Source organism: Harpegnathos saltator, unplaced genomic scaffold (genome assembly GCF_003227715.2).
Source record: "Harpegnathos saltator strain DR-91 unplaced genomic scaffold, Hsal_v8.6 scaffold93, whole genome shotgun sequence".
In the NCBI taxonomy this organism is placed as follows: Eukaryota; Metazoa; Arthropoda; class Insecta; order Hymenoptera; family Formicidae; genus Harpegnathos; species Harpegnathos saltator.
Genome location: NW_020230721.1, coordinates 1,784,419 through 1,807,998, shown reverse-complemented (window position 1 = coordinate 1,807,998; position 23,580 = coordinate 1,784,419). Strand labels below are relative to the sequence as shown.

General features: G+C 36.4%; 1 protein-coding gene across 1 annotated transcript; it reads right to left on the bottom strand.

The window, feature by feature from the left end:
* Positions 1-1,525: 1,525 nt before the first annotated feature.
* On the bottom strand, positions 1,526-8,473 carry LOC105181933 (carboxypeptidase Q). Its single transcript, XM_025307742.1, has 7 exons — positions 8,353-8,473; positions 7,126-7,542; positions 5,075-5,225; positions 4,745-4,994; positions 4,228-4,468; positions 2,303-2,485; positions 1,526-2,088 (listed from the first exon to the last, which is right to left on the bottom strand). The coding sequence occupies exons 2-7, from the start codon at positions 7,476-7,478 to the stop codon at positions 1,818-1,820; spliced, it is 1,449 nt and encodes a 482-aa protein (XP_025163527.1). The 5' UTR covers positions 7,479-7,542; positions 8,353-8,473; the 3' UTR covers positions 1,526-1,817.
* Positions 8,474-23,580: the final 15,107 nt, after the last annotated feature.

The following is a 23,580-nucleotide window of genomic DNA, read 5'->3' as shown; positions in this document are numbered from 1 at the left end:
GATTTATTAGTGAAAGAAGAGGTGACGAAACTTATGTACCTCTTAACAAGATCGATTTCAAGCAGTAGATACACTGTGAATCGGCAAATATTTTACTTTGTGTTCATCAAACACTTGTGTACGATGAGATATCTATTTTTCTTTCGCTTTGATATCTTCCTATCTTGTGCTTGTCAGTCTGATTTGCAACTCTTACTGAAAAACAAGTTTGATATCACATGGGATACATCGATATTAACGATCACGAGCTGAACTTTCAACCATGACTCGGTTGATCGCTCGCGCTTAATAGATTAGTTGCATCAGATGCAAAGGCAACCTTCGTTGTAGACACGGAATACTGATTTGCAGTTGACCCAAGCGAAACCGGAACAGCTGGACACAACTCTAGTGGAAGAACCGAGGCAGTCGAAGTCAACACCGACACCACCGGTGTCAGCCGTGGAGCCGTCGCCGCTATCCAACATCCCGGCGAACTCCTCGTCCATTCGATCCAGGCGAAGTTTGTTTCTTCGTAAGTCGGATGACGAGAAAAACTCGGCCGTACCGTGCGACCAGCAGCAACAATTCTACGGAGCGACGCATCAGCATTACCACTCTCATTACTACCACCACCACCTTCACCCCCAAATGTCGGACGTGTCCTGGGACGAGGACATGTCCAGCACCTCCGGGTACCGCGAGTCATACAGCATGCAGCTGGTGTCCTTGGACGGTAACAACGCGCGCTCGACCACGGCACCGCCGTTGGTGTCGCCGGACCTCAACGACATGCCGTCTACGAGCAGCACAGCGAACAATTACATGGGCTTCGACGGCAACTCTCCGGATTGTTCCATCAACGGCAGTGGTGGTGGAAAGACGGCGCTTTTAACGTCAAGCCAGAGTACAACCTCTCAACACTCCCTACTCATGGTCTTTCCGAATCAAGACGAGGACACGTTAATATAAGACGCAGCGATTGGCGATACTTGCTTGGCTGAGACTGCGACTCGAAATTATATCTTTAAACGTCGGATTAATGCGCAGACGATTATTGCAGATCATTCGTCGCACCATTCGTCGCCCCTTAACCACCGCCATCGTGCCTAATGGGACGTGTCCCGTTACCGTAATCCGGTTAGGTTGTTTTTATACCGATGTGACTCGTTTACTTCGCTTTGCACTGCGCAGATTGCGAGGCGTACAGTTCCCCAAGATGGAACCTAGCACGCACGTCTTGCTAGAACCAAAATTTTTGTGGGAACGTGTATCATTCCCATAGCACACCCCGAGTAGATAATTTTTTATCAAGGTCATCGTTAACGGACGATTAAACGGGGAAGAGGTCGAATCAGAAGCGGTATATTCGCGAAATCCCATTCGTCCGATTAAGCGCATCTCCGTGATGCTTTCGAGGAGCTTGGAGTAGTCACTTACGGTAGGCCTAATTGTTTCTATGTTGTTATTGTATATAACGTATATTTGAAATAAAGAAAACATGTACGTCTTATTGTAATTTATATTACATGTCAAACTGATTTCTTATCGAAACTTAACAACTTTTGCATGTGATTATTACAAATCCTGGTTCGCAATGAGGGCAGCAAGCCTTTAGCTTCTCGCTCTACTGTAATTTCTAGCAAAAGCCGCTCTCCACGGCCTTAACAGCTGGAATCTGGCCAGCTCGCTTAAAGCTGAAGAACAAATTTTGCAACTAGCAGCTGGAAACGCCTTCAGCCAAAAATCACGTCATAGCTTTGGGTTAAAGGCAATAATTAACGGCTTACTGTATCCATTATGAATCGAAGAAATATTATATATCGTTATTCAAGTATTTATTTGGAAAAATAAGTGTTGTTGTGTCGAGGTAGATCAACGCTAATATCCGCCAGAACGAACGATACCGCTGCGAAAATGGCTGTGTTCTTGTCCAGTGCCACTGGATCTTCGATCAGCATCGTGTCCGCGTTCGTATGATGATAATAGAAGTATTTCTCGTTTTTCGTCCATAGACCACCGCCTGGTACGCCAGCGTTGACCCAGAATTGTATATCGGGCTGTGTACAGGGACTTTTCAGTTTCAAGTCATCCAACGGAGCCAACAGCCTAAGGGCAGAAAAGTCTCATGCATTTGTTTCCTGAAGTAGTACGTTAAAAAAAGATAGCGAACAGATCGATCTCAAGCATTCGCGAAAGTACGTTTCCGTGAATCATCGTTTGCGTAAAGAGACTCGATTTATATGGCGATTAGCGCAAAAAACAGATGCTTGTTATTAACGAGAATGTCAACGGAACCTGCGAGAGAAACTGTGAAACTAACCGCATTATTCTCTCAAGTATACACTGCGTCATCTTGTCACCGGTAAATTCGAGGCCAACAGGCGCAAATGTGCCTAAATCGGACTCCATCACAAACTGCAGGTTTCCATTCTCCGCCGCGTGCTTCTCTATGTATTGACGAGCCCCAATGAGCCCGAGTTCCTCGGCAGTCCACATTATCATTCTGCGATATGTACAAGACGTTTCAGAAGCGGCAGTTACTGCTGCATAACTAGCTAATGGAACTCGCGGGAATAAATGAGAAACGAACACAGACATTTTTTTATAGCGGCTTATTGATAACACAGCCCCACAATAAAAAGTGTTCGATGCCTAAAATCGGACAAGTATATTCTTATGTATTTTGGTTCACTGAATCCGAATCCGAGGTCAGAATTGGACAATTGCTAGCTTTATATAATATATTGGGTGAGTGCAAAAGTTCGTGCGGAGTTTGTGAGTAAAAGTCACACAGTGATTAGGCAAACAAAAATCTTTATTCAATCAATGATATATTCTCCATCGTTTTCTATAATTTTTTCCCAACGTATAATATGTAGATGGAAGTATTAATGACAACACTTTACGACGTTTATAACTCCATCTATTGAAACTCCGCACGAACTTTTGCACTCACCCAATATATTATATGTTGTGGAGTAGCTAAAAATAAGAGACACGTATTTTTTTATACATGCCCAATTTCATATTTAGGGGTTAAAATCACCCTTACAACGTATAGCGGTATACCTGGTTTTCAGACAGTATACGAGGGTAGTTCCAGAAGTACCTGACCTGACGTATAGATAGCGGTTGTTGTTTGAAAAGAATGACTATGGTAGAAAGTACCAACCTTATAAAGCTTATGTTTAATGTTTGACGACACTACGTTGTTTAGTATTTGTTTGGCAGCCATCAATAGTGAACGCTCTCAGTAAATTTGTAAACATGGAATAAATTGATCATCGTTATGTGATACAATACTTTCATTTGCAAGGCCGCAGTCCAACCAATATCGAAGCGGAGCTAGATTCTATTCTGATCCTTCGTTTACAACAATAAAATATTGGGTGGCAGAGTTTAAACAAGGCCGTACGAGCTGCCAAGACGAACATCGCAGTGGTCGATCAAATGAGGTGACCACACTAGAAATGATGAAGAAAATCCACAAAATGGTATTGCATGACTGTCGACTGAAAGTGCGCGAGTTAGCAGACATGGTAGGCATTTCAAAAAGTGCTGTACATCGCATATTGACTGAAAATTTGGACATGAGAAAGCTGTGCGCAAGATGGGTGCCGCGATTGGAACAAAAACAGCGCCGTGAGGATGTTTCAATCGAGTGTTTGGCGAAGTTTCGCAGTAATAAAGCCGAGTTTTTGCGTCTATTCATAACTATGGATGAAACATGAGTTCATCACTTCATACCTGAGACGAAGGAACAGTCAAAACAATGGACCAAGATGGCTTGATGGCTATTTTGAGGAGCTCGACGATTCCCACTATAAACAGGGTATCGAAGCTATTGAACATCGCTGGGAAAAGTGTATTGAGCTAAAAGGAGACCATGTAGAGAAATAAAGATATTTTCTCCCAAATTTTTTATGTTTTCTTTGTTAGGTCAGATACTTCTGGGACTACCCTCGTACTTCAAAAACTATAAAAGATACGAAAAAATGTTTCAGATAAAAGTTGTATGGTTTTGACGCTCCTTACAATTGTGTAGTTAGATTTCTTAAAAGTATTATATTTTTTTATATCCCTCTCGCACCATCTTTATATTTGCAAATTGTACCTCGTATTCGGATTCAGCGGATCAAAATACATAAGAATATACTTGTCCGGTTTTACGCACCGACCACTTTCTTTTGTGGGACTGTGTAATTTACTTTTAAGATGAGACTATTTTGACGTATTTCAAGCCACCTTACTGTCCTCCGTGCTCGTAGATTAAGGCGCTTCAGTAACTGCAATGCTTTCCAAGATATAAAAATGCCACCTCCGTCGTCTAAAGCGCCTTGTCCGACGTCCCAGCTGTCTATGTGTCCAGAAACGACGACCGTCTTTTCAGCCGCGCTGGAGCCGGTGATGTCCGCTATGACGTTTCGCGAGTGCGTGTCCGGGTACGTTTGCGCTTGCATTTTCAGATTTATCATGATATTTTCTCCTAAACAGAGAATCAATCGCGTCAGATAGTCACATAGAATGCTTCAGCCTCTTGTTCTGAAACCGAAAAACTGTATTTTGAGCTCTGATATTTAGCAAAAGACGTTCCCGCATTATTGAACGCCGTGATCCTTAACTTGAAGCGTTATTGCGACTTCTGGCGGCGCGAGAAACATTTTTGGTGATAAATCACAGTGTTGGCCTTGGAGAACGCAGCAAAAGGCTAAAGATTTATCGGAACTTATCCGTAGAGTTTGGTTTCCCGCCGGTTTCTCACCTCGATCCGCCATCCTCTCCAACATAGTTGCATCCTCGACGGTTATACAGGCAGCTGGGATCTTGGTGACGTTCTCTCCGTAGCTCATCATGCCGGTGTGAGGAGTGTACAGTGAGTATGGCGTTACCGACCTGATCAGAGCGGCCACGGCGCCCAATTCCGCAGCTTTCGTGGCTCCTGCAGATCTGTACTCTACGGTCTCCCCGTACGAGATGAACTTTTGATTGTACACGACGATCTTTCCTAGGACCTGATTAAATCAAGGACTTTGACTGACTCTTTATCGTTACGTGGTGTAAAACAGCATCTGCCAACCCAACACAATTCTACCTCTTTCGCTCTGCTCTTAAGCTCCGAGAAACTTTCCACCACAATGACGTTGGCAGTTATTCCCTCTTTCGGAGTACCCACGCTGTAACCCAAGCCCAACATCGCGAGATCTTTTCGCCTTGGTTGCAAAAGGGTCGCAGATTCAGAGCCTCTGAAAGTCGTAATTGTTGTGTTATTATTGGGAACTTGAATAAGTTCTCGCTGCTTTTTCATGAAAATGAATGCTTTATTTAAAAATATTAGTAAAGAACATGTTATTGAAAGTATTGTCCATCGTTAGCCACTACTTTCTCCCATCTTTCTGGTAGCATACGAATACCATGTCGAAAGAACGATTCATCTTTTGAGGTTATCCACGAATCGACCCATTTTTTGGCATCTTCATAAGAATGGAAGTGCTGCTCAGCCAGGCCATGAGTCATCGATCGGAACAAGTGGTAATCGGAAGGAGCAATGTCCGGTGAATACGGCGGGTGGGGTAAGACTTCCCATTTGAGCGTTTCCAAGTAGGTTTTGACCGGTTTTGCAACATGTGGCCGAGCGTTGTTATGTTGCAAAATTACTTTGTCGTGTCTCTCCTCGTATTGCGGCCATTTTTCCTTCAATGCTCGGCTCAAACACATCAATTATAGTCGATAGCGATCTCCCGTGATGGTTTCATTGGGTTTGAGGAGCTCATAATATACTACACCCGGCTGATCCCACCAAATACAGAGCATGATCTTAGAACCATAGATATTCGGCTTTGCCGTCGATGTTGATGCATGGCCGGGTCATTACCCTACGATATTCTACGCTTCGGGTTATCGTAGTGTATCCACTTTTCATCGCCAGTCACGATACGATGCAAAAAACCTTTCCTTTTCTGCTGTTGGAGCAGCTGTTCACACGTGAAAAAACGCCGTTCGACGTCTCTCGGCTTCAATTCGTACAGGCACCCAATTTCCTTGCTTTTGAATCATTCCTAATGCTTTTAAACGTTTGGCAACTGTTGTGTGATCAACTCCTAATGATTCTGCAAGTTCATTTTGCGTCTGACATGGGTCTTCATCGAGTAATGCTTCCAATTCTTCGTCTTCAAACTTTTTCGGTGCGCCAGAGCGTTCTTTATCTTCAACATCAAAATCATTATTTTTAAAGCATCTAAACCAATCTCTGCATGTTGTTTCCGACAGAGCATGGTCGCCGTAAGTCTCCACTAGAATTCTATATGCTTCAGCTGCAGGTTTTTTTTTTTTAAAGTAATGCAATAAAATTCCCCTCAAATACTCTTTTTTTGGCACGAAATTCGACATGTTAAATGCTATGAAAAAATATGTTGTTTACGCTTCGGTGGAATAACATATACTGTCACTTCGAACCTAATGGTGGAGCTTCACAATGAAGTTGGCTGTAATATTGCCCGATGCAAAAAGGTTAAGATAACATCATCTGTCGGGAAACAGCGAGAACTTATTCAATACGTCGAATTAGATTACGTCGTAAATAACATTCGTTACTTTTTGCTGAAGATTCATCTTCATGGACAGATGATTTAATGTTCCATGTTTTACTATTTTACCGTATCATAAAACGTTTCAACGCACCTCGCTTCGAGAGTGAATCTGATACTGAAGAGTGATACTGAAGAATAATAAAAAAAAATTTAGTCGATATTGGCATGATAAAAGTTATATAAATTCATGCGTTCGAGTTATAGCGTGATTTTATGATCAGTAATTTTTCGAAGCTATAAACTGGGCCCGCAAACTCGGTTTATTGCAAAAATTATGAATCGTAAAAAGAAGCTATAAATTCAAAAATTCAAAGTCAAATAAACCATATGTTCAGTTGCCTAAAGAAAGAGGACTAAAGAAAGTAAATGAAAACTCGATTGTAAGAGTAAAAGATTCTACGCGACAGATTCGAGCCTGCTCTTTCTTTCGATCCATTTCCAAAAATGTGCGTTTCACTGATAAACCCCTTGTAATACGACACGTGGTACCGTCATGTATTAACTTTAAAGATCGTTTTTACAGATATTTTATCTCACACATTATCTTATTTCCTACCTGATCCAACGTGGTACAGTCGCCACTTCGCCGTGAACATTTTCCAGACTTAAACTGATCGATTTGTTCAACACATAATCGATAGAATCCTCGAGGACCTGGGTACCGGTGAACCTCGGGCCAAATTTATCGACAAACTCCGCCAAGTCTCGCCACGTGGTGCCCTTGAAAGAGCCTCGCATAGTCTCGTTGATTATTCTCTGCACAATCGGCGCATACGAGTCTATCTCCTCGATTAAAGCCCTTGGCAGATGACAAGTATCTTCTCGCGCAGTCACTATGTGATTCATCATGGCTATCGGCTGAACGCACAGCAGCCAGATGAAGATAAGGATCCTCTCGGTACGTCGCATTTTAGTTGAACACGACAACAGTTTTCCTCTCCGGCGAATACGGAATTTTCTTACAGAAGCTAAGCTAAGAAAGTTTTTTTAAGAAGAAAGTTGAAACATTGCTATCTTGCTTTTTGCCGATTACGATATCTATAAAAGACGGCTACACAACGATAGGGATAATAAAAAAGTTTTTTTTAAGAAGAAAGTTGAAACATTGCTATTTTGATTTTTGCCGATTACGATATCTATAAAAGTCGGCTGCACAAAGATAGGGATAATAAAAATATATGCGCTCACAATACATCTAGATAAGATAACTATCTTTGAGACTCGATTTTGAAAATGCAAGACGGATTATATTTATTTGAATCGACAATTTACATGTAACTTTAATAATGATTTGCAAAGTTTGACGTTGCGCGTATCTTAAGTAGCGCATTAATGAGTAACAGAGTGCGAGATTATGATCGTAACAGTACCTTTCCTTTCTATCAATATAATTATTTCAATTTGATATATTTTTTACGGTAAATATATATTATATGTTTGTAAGAATAGAAAGGTAATCGGAACGTTTAAAACGCGTATGATGCGCACACATTGACTAATGCGGTATGAGACTAAATTCTGCGATGTTGGTAGAATGTAGTTTTTTTTGTATAATTGATATTTTATGTAATATTGGAAGTTTATAAAATTTAGAAAAATAGTTGTTTAAAATTCGACGCTGTGGTAAAACAAGCGTACGAATTGAGAAAAAGGAAAGAACAAGCAATCAGGATTTAACGTCTCTTGTTTTACATATTCTCTCACAATTAATTCTTAATGAAATATTTTTATGAATGATGCCCCACTTAGTAAGTAACAACAAAGCACACAAACACAAACACACCCAAAATTAATTGTTCACAATTATATTTTTACAACGAGTCGTCTTATGAAGAATATTTCACAACGTAGCAAAATAATACCACCTCGCAGGCCGTGATGGTTGCTAATGATCGTGCAGACAAGAACTGCTAGGTATATACAATGTATCAGTATATATAGAATAATAAAAATATATAGGATATGCTGCAGATAAAGCAGATTCCATTATTACCTTCATGACTAACGCCACCTCGACGATTCTTTACGCTACATCGGGTATATGATGTTGGCCACGCTACGCTTGTGTGGGTACGTAAAACGCTTGTTGGGTACGTAAAACGTATCAAACCGAATATAATTTTACGAATAACTATTTGATTTATTAGTGAAAGAAGACTAAAAAACCAGCAGATGCGATGCGGTGGGACGAATCAACTGTTAAGCTTATAACTTGTTTCACTCTTTTAGAAACAAGGATAATTCTTAGGAAAAAAAATTTCGTTTCTTAATTTCGAACATTTAAAAATAAAATGCAATAAATTTATTGAGGGTACGTAATACAATGTATAACATTGTTATATCTACATGCAATTATTATATACAATTAAAAATAATATCTAATATTAATTTAATAGTATATAAAACATATACGTAAACATAAATTTTATATTTATATTTATTAACTTTAAATATAAACTTTGCAAAAAAATATTGGTTATCAACATTCGGAATTAGACTCACAATGAAAATTGAATTTCCGTCATGTCTATAATGAAAATTCGAAATCTTCATTAAGCGCACAGAAAAAATTGAATTTCTATTATCCTCTTTCTGAAATTTAATAATGTACAGAAACAAATGCTAAAAATTACCGATTGTAGAATAAAGTGGATATATTATTAAGCATCAGGCTCACTTGATGGCAGTGTGCCATCATGGTCGATATGCTCAAAGACTTACCTTTCTGCTTGAAGATTCTTTTTGATGTGCACGCGACTAAGAACTCACCAGTGTTGAGAACTGTACTGCGCGTGCGTGACTTTTATCCCTCTGTAGTCTGTCCCTTCGCCTATTCACCATCACTGACAGCAGAAAGGAACGTGAGAGCAGCCAACACGGAGCTTTCGACGACATCGACTTTCCGCACTGGGAAAGGACGTCATCTGTATCCATTTTGAGAGAAGAACTACGATGCTACATCCACTTTCAGGTTTCGGCGGTAAAACCTGTATGTGGTGGCAGTCCGTGCTACATCCACTTTTAGGCGGTTTATGTCCGTGCTACAATCATAATAGCGTACTTGACAAGCACGGTCTCGCACATTGTTACGCGTTTATAACATGAATTAACATGTTAACATGTGCAAAAACAAAAATTGACATTGTGTATGATTAATATCATGAAGATCATTCGAAGTATCCGATAATTAGCTGCCAACCCGAAGTGTGAGGGTAGATTGGGTTAAGACAAACATAAAAGTCCCATACCATTTTGCGAGATTCGCAATAATTATCGAGTTATTAATGACAGAAATCTGAGGAGTAAAAGCGCACCGACATAGATAATTCGAAAAGCGTTGCAGCCGCTCGGGGCAGCGATCATGAATCTTTTCTCTAGCGTGAACTAATAAAAAGTGAAAGACTTCTGTGAATCAGTGAAAAATGAAAAATTTTATATGAATTTGTGAAAATCGAAACATTTCACACGACAATTGAGTCGTTCAACATGGCAGTTGCGCGTTCTGGATAATTCAATGAATACCAAAGAAATCAAATTGATCAAAATAATAATGTCCTTGTAGTCCGAAGGATATTACGTGACACGCAAAATCCGTTTGATATAATATCCAAAGAAAATGTTTCAAAATATGTATGTACAGGTAATATAAACCTTATGCACCGACGAGATATACTACAAAGACTGATGACCTTACGGGATTTAGCGTACCAGAGAAATTTCCCTGGTGAGGCACTCGGGTGAAAGAGACCGTCTCGCATTTAGCGCAGTAAAATTTAATGGAAACTAATACTTTTCAATCCTTTTCTTCGGATCACAAAGATTCAGAATTCAGACATATTCAAAATGTCAATACTTTTTAATACGTTACAATTCGACATTTTATACAGGGAAGCAGGACGAAGGGAATGGGATGCGGGCAACGATACATCATGCGTCTCCAGATGCGTCAAATCGTTTATTATAGAGGAGACTTTGATACGGCAACATGTATTTGAATATTTAATCGTCCCATGGACCATTTATATACAATTAAAAAAAAAATTAACGCGGATAAATGAACAATTCGTATCAATTTTTCCTCTTCTTATAGAGCAATGAAAGAGTAAATCAGTATCGAAAATCGAATACCGATTTATACCATAAATCAGTGTCAGAAAATTGTCCCATGACAATTTGTTTTCATTTTTCAGGTAGTTACAGCAGTAATTTACTAAACAAATTAACTCGGTTAAACAAACGCTTCGTACCAATTTTTCTTCTCTTATAAAGAAATGAGAGAATAAATCAGTACCGAAAATCGAAGGCAGATCAATACCTAATTTATTTATCAAATTAACGCGGATTAATGAACGATTCGTATTAATTTTCCGTTTTCTTATAGAGAAATGAAAGACTAAATCAGTACTAATAATCGGATATCGATTAATACCATAAATCAGTGTCAAAAAATTGCACACGTGCAATTACAATTTGTTCTTATTTTTCAGGTACATATCCCTCTAATCTTATTCAACAAATTAACTCAGATAAACGGACGATTCGTATCAATTTTTCTCTTCTTATAGAGAAATGAAAGAATAAATCAGTACCGAAAACGAAGTCCGATCAATATCTAACTTATTTATCAGATTAACTCAGATAAATGAACGATTCGTATCAATTTTTCTCTTTTTATAGAAAAATGAGAGAGTAAATCAGTACTGAAATCGAATATCGGTCAATACCGTAAATCAACGTCAGAAAATTGTCCACGTGCAATTACAATTTGTTCTTATTTTTTAGGTATGTACTCCTCTAATTTACTCAACAAATTAACTTGAATAAACGAATGATTCGTATCAATTTTTCTTTTCTTATAAAGAAATGAAAGAATAAATCAGTACCGAAAATTGAAGACCGATCAATATTTAATTGCATGTATACTTTATTGATTCCCCTGGCGGGGTTACAAATTCCAATATAATCTCTTCTCCTTACTTCCTATAACGCTCGCCTCTTCCCCCTCGCGCACACACACATACACACACACTCCCATCCCCTGCCCCTCCTTAAATCTGCTTTACAAATATCTTACATTTACTCGCTCGCTTATCTCTTATAATTAATTGTTCGCTTATCATCTATTCTTATACATATGTATATATCTATATTTCTATGCCGCTCCTATAATTCTTACTCCTATAATTACTCCTATAATTCTTATTTCCTACCGCCGATTTTCGCTTTCCTCCATTCATTCCTGTTCCCGTCGGGTTCAGCCGACGGCGATCGCGCGGTATCGCACAGCTCTGTGCGCGAAGGACGCCAGTACGCGATCTGAATCGCTATAGGAATAGGAGTGTAGAAAGCCGAGCGAGTATGACGACACACAAAATAAGTTTATTCTATTGTACAAAGAAATAGCCGTACACGGCGGCGAACAATCGAGCGATCAAGCGGCGCTCGCGGACGCGACGTTCGCTGACGGCGCACGAAAGATGGAGACAATTGCAAATCGGGCAATGCAAGCCACGCAAAGGAATGCACGTTAAACGCGGCGGGTGCTCGATATACCAGTGGGTACGCGATCGAGCGTCAGAGAGTGGCGTGCGACCCAGGCGCGAAGAACAGAGCAACTTCCCGAAATCGCAACCGAGTGCAACGATGCAGCCACGACGAAGTAATAGCACCGATCGTGCGGACAGAAAACTTAGTGAAGATCGCGCTCGCTCTATGAAATCGAAAGTAAAAAGACCGCTCGGTAGAAGGAACAAATAAGCAGAGAGCGCGATGAAATCTCGGTCTCAATTATATCTTTTTTTCAGCTCGAGCTAGCAGATAAGGATTGGCTGAAATTCGTTGGCCGTAATCACACGCCGTGATCGCATGTTCGGGGTCTGCTCGACATACACGGCAAATACGCGGCAATAAACATTGTTTCGAGCGTTCCTCGCCGGTGATCCCGTGGCCCAACGTTCGGCGACGAGATCCCCGCTAACCGAGCACGCATAGATCACGCGCAAGCTTCGTGATGTCAAGGCTAGCAGAATATTTGAATTCTTGTAGAAAACTTCTGTGCACGCTATGATCCCGAACAATTCCATTCCTTCACACTCTCTCCCTCGCTCTTCCTCTCATCCTTTTATTCCGCCTCCTCCTCCCTCTCGCCCTTCGACTCCCTCAACTCTCATCCTCCCTCTCCCTCCCACCTCTCCGAGCAGCCTTTCTACCTCCTATCTCCATCCCTCTCCCTTTCCCTCCTCCCAACGTGCACGATCAATATTTAATTTATTCATCAAATTAACGCGGATAAATGAACGATTCGTATGAATTCTTTTTTTTTATAGAGAAATGAAAGAGTAAATCAGTACCGAAAATCGAATATCGATTAATACCATAAATCAATGTCAAAAAATTGGACACGTGCAATGACAATTTGTTCTCATTTTTCAGATATTTATCCCTCTAATTTACTCAACAAATTAACTCGAATGAATAAACGAATAATTCGTATGAATTTTTCTTGTCTTATAAAGAAATTAGAGAATCAGTCAGTACCGAAAATTGAAGACCGATCAATATTTAATTTATTCATCAAATTAACGCGGATAAACGATTCGTACAAATTCTTTGGTCTTATAGAGAAATGAAAGAGTAAATCAGTACCGAAAATCGAATATCGATTAATACTTTAAATCAGTGTCAAAAAATTGTCCAAGTGCAATGACAAGTTGTTTTCATCTTGCAGGTACTTACCCCTCTGATTTACTCAATAAATTAAGTCGGATAAAGGAACGATTCGTATCAATTTTTATTCTCTTATAAAGAAATTAGAGAATCAAGCAGTACCGAAAATTGAAGACCGATCAATATTTAATTTATTCATCAAATTAACGCGGATAAATGAACGATTTTTATGAATTTTTTTTTTCTAATAGAGAAATGGAAGAGTAAATCAATACCGAAAATCGAATATCGATCAATACCGTAAATCAGAGTCAGAAAATTGTCGAAGTGCAATGACAATTTGTTCTCATTTTTCAGGTACTTACCCCTCTAATCTTATTCAACAAATTAACTCGGATAAACCAATGATTCGTATCAATTTTTCTTGTCTTATAAAGAAATGAGAGAATAAATCAGTACCGAAAATTGAAGACCGATCAATATTTAATTTACTCATCAAATTAACGTAGATAAATGAACGACTCGTATGAATTTTTTTTTCTTATAGAGAAATGAAAGAGTAAATCAGTACCGAATATCGAATATCGATTAATACCATAAATCAGTGTCAAAAAATTGTCCAAGTGCAATGACAATTTGTTCTCATTTTTCAGGTACTTACCCCTCTAATCTTATTCAACAAATTAACTCGGATAAACGAACGGTTCGTATTAATTTTTTTTGTCTTATAAAAAAATGAGAAAATAAATTAGTATCGAAAACCGAAGACTGATCAATATCATAAATCAATGTCAAGAAAATTGTCCAAGTGCAATGACAAGTTGTTTTCATCTTGCAGGTACTTACCCCACTAATTTACTCAACAAATTAAGTCGGATAAAAGAACGATTCGTATCAAATTTTATTCTCTTATAAATAAATTAGAGAATCAGTCAGTACCGAAAATTGAAGACCGATCAATATTTAATTATTCATCAAATTAACGCGGATAAATGAACGATTTGTATGAATTTTTTTTTTCTAATAGAGAAATGGAAGAGTAAATCAATACCGAAAATCGAATATCGATCAATACCGTAAATCAGAGTCAGAAAATTGTCCAAGTACAATGACAATTTGTTCTCATTCTTCAGCTATTTATCCCTCTAATTTACTCAACAAATTAACTCGAATAAACTAATGATTCGTATCAATTTTTTTTGTCTTATAAAAAAATGAGAAAATAAATCAGTACCGAAAATCGAAGACCGTTCAATATCTAATTCTTTCATCAAATTAACGCGGACAAATGAACAATTTGTATCAATATTTTTTTTTATAGAGAAATCAAAGTCTAAATCAGTATCGAAAACCGGATATTGATTAATATTATAAATCAGCGTTAGAAAATTGTCTAAGTGCAATGACAAGTTGTTTTCATCTTGCAGGTACTTACCCCACTAATTTACTCAACAAATTAAGTCGGATAAAAGAACGATTCGTATCAAATTTTATTCTCTTATAAATAAATTAGAGAATCAGTCAGTACCGAAAATTGAAGATCGATCAATATTTAATTTATTCATCAAATTAACGCGGATAAATGAACGATTTTTATGAATTTTTTTTTTCTAATAGAGAAATGGAAGAGTAAATCAATACCGAAAATCGAATATCGATCAATACCGTAAATCAGAGTCAGAAAATTGTCGAAGTGCAATGACAATTTGTTCTCATTTTTCAGGTACTTACCCCTCTAATCTTATTCAACAAATTAACTCGGATAAACTAATGATTCGTATCAATTTTTCTTGTCTTATAAAGAAATGAGAGAATAAATCAGTACCGAAAATTGAAGACCGATCAATATTTAATTTACTCATCAAATTAACGTGGATAAATGAACGACTCGTATGAATTTTTTTTTCTTAGAGAAATGAAAGAGTAAATCAGTACCGAATATCGAATATCGATTAATACTGTAAATCAGTGTCAAAAAATTGTCGAAGTGCAATGACAATTTGTTCTCATTTTTCAGGTACTTACCCCTCTAATCTTATTCAACAAATTAACTCGGATAAACGAACGACTCGTATGAATTTTTTTGTCTTATAAAAAAATGAGAAAATAAATCAGTACCAAAAATCGAAGACTGATCAATACCATAAATCAATGTCAAAAAAATTGTCGAAGTGCAATGACAATTTGTTCTCATCTTGCAGGTACTTACCCCTCTAATCTTATTCAACAAATTAACTCGGATAAACGAACGACTCGTATGAATTTTTTTGTCTTATAAAGACTGAAAATTGTCCAAGTGCAATGACAATTTGTTTTCATTTTGCAGGTACTTACCCTACTAATTTATTTAACAAATTAAGTCGGATAAAAGAACGATTCGTATCAATTTTTATTCTCTTATAAAGAAATTAGAGAATCAGTCGGTACTGAAAATTAAAGACCGATCAATATTTAATTTATTCATCAAATTAACGCGGATAAATGAACAATTCGTATGAATTTTTTTTTCTTATAGAGAAATGAAAGAGTAAATCAGTACCGAAAATCGAATATTGATTAATACCATAAATCAGTGTCAGAAAATTGTCCAAGTGCTATGATAATTTGTCTTTATTTCTCAGGTACTTACCCCTCTAATTTAATCAACAAATTAACTCTATTAAACGAACGATCTGTATCACTTTTCCTTTTCTTATAAAGAAATGAGAGAATAAATCAGTACCGAAAACCGATTAGATCAATATCTAATTTATTCATCAAATTAACGCGGATAAATGAACGAGTCGTATCAATTTTTTTTTTCTTGTAGAGGAATGAAAGAGTAAAGCAATATCGAAAATCGAATATCGATCAATACCAGAAATCAGTGTCAGAAGATTGTCCAAGTGCAATGACAATTCGTTCTCATTCCCGAGTCTTTCCCGAGTCGAAATATTAATTCTACATTGATCCTGCAAATTACATCCAATTTGAAAAATCAATGCAGAATATCTAAATGCGCAATAGTGAACAAGCTTTGTCCTACCTGGACGTTACATCTGGCTACTCTCGCAGTCTCGCCCATGATGAGTCTTCAACAGCGACATATTCCGCAGTTATTTAATACTCGTTTGTTTCGATAATGTACATGTACTTAATCCTTATATTCTTAATTTAAATGACCAATTTTTGTTGATTTTGATTATATATATTCGCTTAACAGCGCAAGAAAGAGAAACAAGATAACAACAAGAAACAAGAGAACAAAGATAAAAACGTAAATAGAACTGCCTTTGTTAGAACTGCGCGTGAGATAAATATATAAGGATTAAATAATCATGTAAGAATTAGAGGAAATGGGAGATGAAAAACACTTTTTATTCTCATCATTCTTAAAGTTCTTTTTTCCTTTTTTCTTCTCTTTTTTTTCTTTTCTTTTTTCTAATGAGAATGATGAGAATTGTAGCTCTCAAAAGAGCTGAAGCTGCAAAGACAAAGACAACGGTTATGTCTAATAATGCTGTTTCACTAATAGAGATTTTAATTCAAATTCGGTACAATAAGAAAGATAAACAAGAATGAGAAACGGACATTCTAGCAGATTCTAAACGAAAACAGCAATCTGAGCATTATTAGACGAATAAAAATCAACACTTGTAAAATTTATATCAGATTCTAAGATCATTATTCATAGTTTTTTAAATTATGTGCAATTTTTCATTGAGAACATAATCACAAATTTGTATTCATAAACCTTAGCTTTGCCTCAGCAACCCTGCTTGAATAGACATTCATATTTTATGAGAAAAGAAAAGTAGAACTCATGTTACGTGAAATTAGGTTAATCGGAGGAATAATCAAATCTCAAGCTATTTTATCATTTTTCAAAATATAAACTATGAATGCTGATCTAATTTCGACTCGGGTATGTCCTTACTTCGAGTAAGGTCCGTTAAAATCAGAAAAATCCTGCGTAATAATAATGACTCGAAGTACCTCGAATACCATACATGATATATCGCTGTCCACGTCTCTCGGCGCGCTCCAAGTCCTCTCTCCATCCTGACTTGTCGATCCGACGTCCTCCTTCTGGTTACTCCGTCGCAGCACCCCCGGATACTCCATCGTAGCACTGGCGACGACACTAACTCTAGCTCTAACACTCGCGCAAGTAAGATTCGGGGACAAAGAAACGCGTATTAACCGACTCTCGTACTACTCTGCGACATGCGCGTCGTTCGTCGGCCCGAGGCGCAATGTCCTTTCCGCAATCACGGAGTCATGTATAAGCGTACGAAAGCAAACAATCGGGAAGGTACGGTTACCCCCCACCTTGCCAATCAGTGTTGATGCCTGCATCGTCCGTTAGCTGAAAATGAAAACAACTCGTGTTTTCAAAGCATGCCTGTGAGAGACTCGTTTCAAACTTCACAATACTTATTTACGTCTGTTCCAAGAATCATATTACGCCGCATTCAAACTGTCTCTATTGATATGACATACACGAGATCTGCGATCGCATCATTGATCTTTCTTTGGACAAGAAAATCCTGAGAGGAACGCTGTTCGAGAATTTTATGTTTCAGATGCCTTGCAGATTATCGAATCCGATGTAACAGATCAGGGGAAGTATGAATGCGTCGATATGAATAACACTATGGACACGGAGTACTCCAAGTCAATCACGTTATACGTGAAACGTACGTATGTTTAATATTATATAAAACTATTGGACACTATTAACAAACGTGTAAAATTTTTATAACACGATATAATTTTTACTTTTAAAAGATTATGTACATATATTATAAAAACTTATGTTATGTACATAATATATATCTTAAAAAAGGAAATAATTTGAATTTGAGATTTCTAAAAATATTAAGTTAAGTATACAATAATCATATATATATATGTTAGGTTTCTCAGTTGGCGCTACTGTTCTAATATATCACTTCTTTTGTACAGTAGAAAAATGTTGCAGAGTTTTATTATATAATATGTACCTCTATTATATATTATATAATAAAACTCTGCAACACTTTTCTACTGTACAAAAGAAGTGATTCAAATTATTTCCTTTTTTAAGATATATATTATGTACATAACATAAGTTTTTATAATATATGTAGATAATCTTTTAAAAGTAAAAATTATATCGTGTTATAAAAATTTTACACGTTTGTTAATAGTGTCCAATAGTTTTATATAATATTAAACATACGTACGTTTCACGTATAAGGTGATTGACTTGGAATACTCCGTGCCCACAGTGTTATTCATAGCGACGCATTCATACTTCCCCTGATCTGTTACATCGGATTCGATAATCTGCAAGGCACCTGAAACATAAAATTCTCGAACAGCGTTCCTCTCAGAATTTTCTTGTCCAAAGAAAGATCAATGATGCGATCGCAGATCTCGTGTATGTCATGTCAATAGAGACAGTTTGAATGCGGCGTAATATGATTCTTGGAACAGACGTAAATAAGTATTGTGAAGTTTGAAGCGAGTCTCTCACAGGCATGCTTTGAAAACACGAGTTGTTTTCATTTTCAGCTAACGGACGACGCAGGCATCAACACTGATCGGCAAAGTGGGGGGTAACCGTGCCTTCCCGATTGTTTGGCTTCGTACGCTTATACATGACTCCGTGATTGCGGAAAGAACATTGCGCCTCGGGCCGACGAACGACGCGCATACCGCGATGCAGAGTAGTACGAGAGTCGGTTAATACGCGTTTCTTTGTCCCCGAATCTTACTTGCGCGAGTGTTAGAGCTAGAGTCAGTGTCGTCGCCAGTGCTACGATGGAATATCCGGGGGTGCTGCGACGGAGTAACCAGAAGGAGGACGTCGGATCGACAAGTCAGGATGGAGAGAGGACTTGGAGCGCGCCGAGAGACGTGGACAGCGATATATCATGTATGGTATTCGAGGTACTTCGAGTCATTATTATTACGCAGGATTTTTCTGATTTTAACGGACCTTACTCGAAGTAAGGACATACCCGAGTCGAAATTAGATCAGCATTCATAGTTTATATTTTGAAAAATGATAAAATAGCTTGAGATTTGATTATTCCTCCGATTAACCTAATTTCACGTAACATGAGTTCTACTTTTCTTTTCTCATAAAATATGAATGTCTATTCAAGCAGGGTTGCTGAGGCAAAGCTAAGGTTTATGAATACAAATTTGTGATTATGTTCTCAATGAAAAATTGCACATAATTTAAAAAACTATGAATAATGATCTTAGAATCTGATATAAATTTTACAAGTGTTGATTTTTATTCGTCTAATAATGCTCAGATTGCTGTTTTCGTTTAGAATCTGCTAGAATGTCCGTTTCTCATTCTTGTTTATCTTTCTTATTGTACCGAATTTGAATTAAAATCTCTATTAGTGAAACAGCATTATTAGACATAATCGTTGTCTTTGTCTTTGCAGCTTCAGCTCTTTTGAGAGCTACAATTCTCATCATTCTCATTAGAAAAAAGAAAAGAAAAAAAAGAGAAGAAAAAAGGAAAAAAGAACTTTAAGAATGATGAGAATAAAAAGTGTTTTTCATCTCCCATTTCCTCTAATTCTTACATGATTATTTAATCCTTATATATTTATCTCACGCGCAGTTCTAACAAAGGCAGTTCTATTTACGTTTTTATCTTTGTTCTCCTTCTTGCGCTGTTAAGCGAATATATAATCAACATCAACAAAAATTGCTCATTTAATTTAAGAATATAAGGATTAAGTACATATACATTATCGAGATAAACGAGTATTAAATAACTGCGGAATACGTCGCTATTGAAGACTCATCATGGACGAGACTGCGAGAGTATCCAGATGTAACGTTCAGGTAGGCCAAAGTTTGTTCACTATTGCGCATCTAGATATTCTGCATTGCTTTTTCAAATTGGATGCAATTTGCAGGATGAATGTAGAATTAATATTTCGACTCGGGAAAGACTTTTTTTTATCAAATCCTAACTTGTAGAAGTAAGTACCTGAAAAATGAGAACGAATTGTCATTGCACTTGGACAATCTTCTGACACTGATTTCTGGTATTGATCGATATTCGATTTTCGGTACTGATTTACTCTTTCATTTCTCTACAAGAAAAAAGAATTGATACGACTCGTTCATTTATCCGCGTTAATTTGATGAATAAATCAAATATTGATCGGTCTTCAATTTTTGGAACTGATTTATTCTCTCATTTCTTTATAAGACAAGAAAAATTCATACGAATCATTCGTCTATTCATTCGAGTTAATTTGTTGAGTAAATTAGAGGGATAAATACCTGAAAAATGAGAACAAATTGTCGTTGTATTTGGACAATTTTGTGACACTGATTTACGGTATTGTTCGATATTCGATTTTCGGTATAGATTTACTCTTTCATTTCTCCATAAGAAAAAAAAATTCATACGAATCGTTCATTTATCCGCGTTAATTTGATGAATAAATTAAATATTGATCGGTCTTCAATTTTCGGTACTGCTTGATTCTCTAATTTGTTTATAAGGGAATAAAAATTGATACGAATCGTTCTCTTATCCGACTTAATTTGTTGAGTAAATTAGTAGGGTAAGTACCTGCACGATGAAAACAACTTGTCATTGCACTTAGACAATTTTCTAACGCTGATTTATAGTATTGATCAATATCTGGTTTTCGATAGTGATTTAGTTTTTGATTTTTCTATAAAAGAAGAAAAGTTTCATACAAATTGTTCATTTATCCGTGTTACTTTGATGAATAAATTAAATATTGATCGGTCTTCAACTTTCGGTACTGATTTATTCTCCCATTACTTTATAAGACAAGAAAAATTCATACGAATCATTCGTTTATTCGAGTTAATTTGTTCAGTAAATTAGAGGGATAAATACCTGAAAAATGAGAACAAACTGTCATTGTACTTGAACAATTTTCTGACACTGATTTACGGTATTGTTCGATTTTCGGTATTGATTTACTCTTTCATTTCTCTATAAGAAAAAAAAATTCATACGAATCGTTCATATATCCGCGTTAATTTGATAAATAAATTAAATATTGATCGGTCTTCAATTTTCGATACTGCTTGATTCTCTAATTTCTTTATAAGAGAATAAAAATTGATACGAATCGTTCTTTTATCCAACTTAATTTGTTGAGTAAATTAGAGGGGTAAGTACCTGCAAGATGAAAACAACTTGTCATTGCACTTAGACAATTTTCTAACGCTGATTTATAGTATTGATTAATATCTGGTTTTCGATACTGATTTAGTCTTTGATTTTTCTATAAAAGGAAAAAAATTTCATACAAATTGTTCATTTAGCCGCATTAATTTGATGAATAAATTAAATATTGATCGGTCTTCAACTTTCGATACTGATTTATTCTCCCATTTCTTTATAAGACAAGAAAAATTCATACGAATCATTCGTTTATTCGAGTTAATTTGTTGAGTAAATTAGAGGGGTAAGTACTTGAAAACTGAGAACAAATTGTCATTGCACTTGGACAATTTTTTGACACTGATTTATAGTATTAATCGATATTCGATTTTCGGTACTGATTTACTCTTTCATTTCTCTATAAGAAAAAAGAATTCATACGAATTGTTCATTTATCCGCGTTAATTTGATGAATAAATTAAATATTGATCGGTCTTCAATTTTCGGTACTGACTGATTCTCAAATTTCTTTATAAGAGAATAAAAATTGATACGAATCGTTCTTTTATCCGACTTAATTTGTTGAGTAAATTAGTGGGGTAAGTACCTGCAAGATGAAAACAACTTGTCATTGCACTTGGACAATTTTCTTGACATTGATTTATGGTATTGATCAGTCTTCGGTTTTCGGTATTGATTTATTTTCTCATTTCTTCATAAGATAAAAAAATTGATACGAACCGTTCGCTTATCCGAGTTAATTTGTTGAATGAGGTTAGAGGGGTAAGTACCTGAAAAATAAGAACAAATTGTCATTGCACGTGGGCAATTTTTGACACTCATTTATAGTATTAATCGATATTCGATTATCGGTACTGATTTATTCTTTCATTCCTCTATAAGAAAACAAAATTAATACGAATCGTTCATTAATCCGCGTTAATTTGATTAAAAATTAGGTATTGATCGGTCTTCGATTTTCGGTACTGATTTATTCTCTCATTTCTTTATAAGAAAAGAAAAATTGATACGGATCGTTCGTTTATCTGAGTTAATTTGTTGAATAAGATTAGAAGGGTATGTACCTAAAAAAATAAGAACAAATTGTCATTGCACGTGTGCAATTTTTTGACACTGATTTATGGTATTAATCGATATTTAATTTTCGGTACTGATTTAGTCTTTCATTTCTCTATAAGAAAACAGAAAATTAACAGGAATCGGCGATTAATCCGCGTTAATTTGATGAATAAATTAGGTATTAATCGGGGTTCGATTTTCGGTACTGATTTATTCTCTCATTTCTTTATAAGGGAAAATAAATTGGTACGAATCGTTCATTTATAATCAAGTTAATTTGTTGTGTAAATTACAGCGGTAACTACCTGAAAAATGAGAACAAATTGTCATTGAACAATTATCTGATACTGATTTATGGTATTAATTGGTATTCGATTTTCGATACTGATTTACTCTTTCATTGCTCTATGACAAAAGGAAAAATTGATACGAATCGTTCATTTATCCGCGTTAATTTGTTGAATAAGATTAGAGGGGTAAGTACCTGAAAAATAAGAACAAATTGTCATTGCACGGGTGCAATTTTTTGACACTGATTTATGGTATTAATCGATATTCGATTTTCGTTACTGATTTACTTTTTCATTTCTCTATAAGAAAACAGAAAATTAATACGAATCGTTCATTAATCCGTGTTAATTTGATGAAGAAATTAGGTATTGATCGATGTTCGGTTTTCGGTACTGATTTTCTCTTACATTTTTCTGTTAGAAAAAAAAAAATTCAGACGAATTGTTCATTTATCGGCGTTAATTTGATGAAAAAATTAGGTATTGGAAGGTCTTCGATTTTCGGTACTGATTTATTTTCCCATTTTTTTGTAAGACAAGAAAAATTGATACGAATCATTCGTTTATCTGAGTTTATAATAAATATTCGAATACATGTTGCCATATCAAAGTCTCCTCTATAATAAACGATTTGACACGTCTGGAGACGCAAGATGTATCGTTGCCCGCATCCCATTCCTTTCGTCCTGCTTCCCTGTATAAAATGTCGAATTCAAACGTATTAAAAAGTATCGACATTATGAATATGTCTGAATTCTGAATTTTTTTGATCCGAAGAAAAGGACTGAAAAGTATTTAGTTCCCATTAAATTTTACTGCGCTAAAT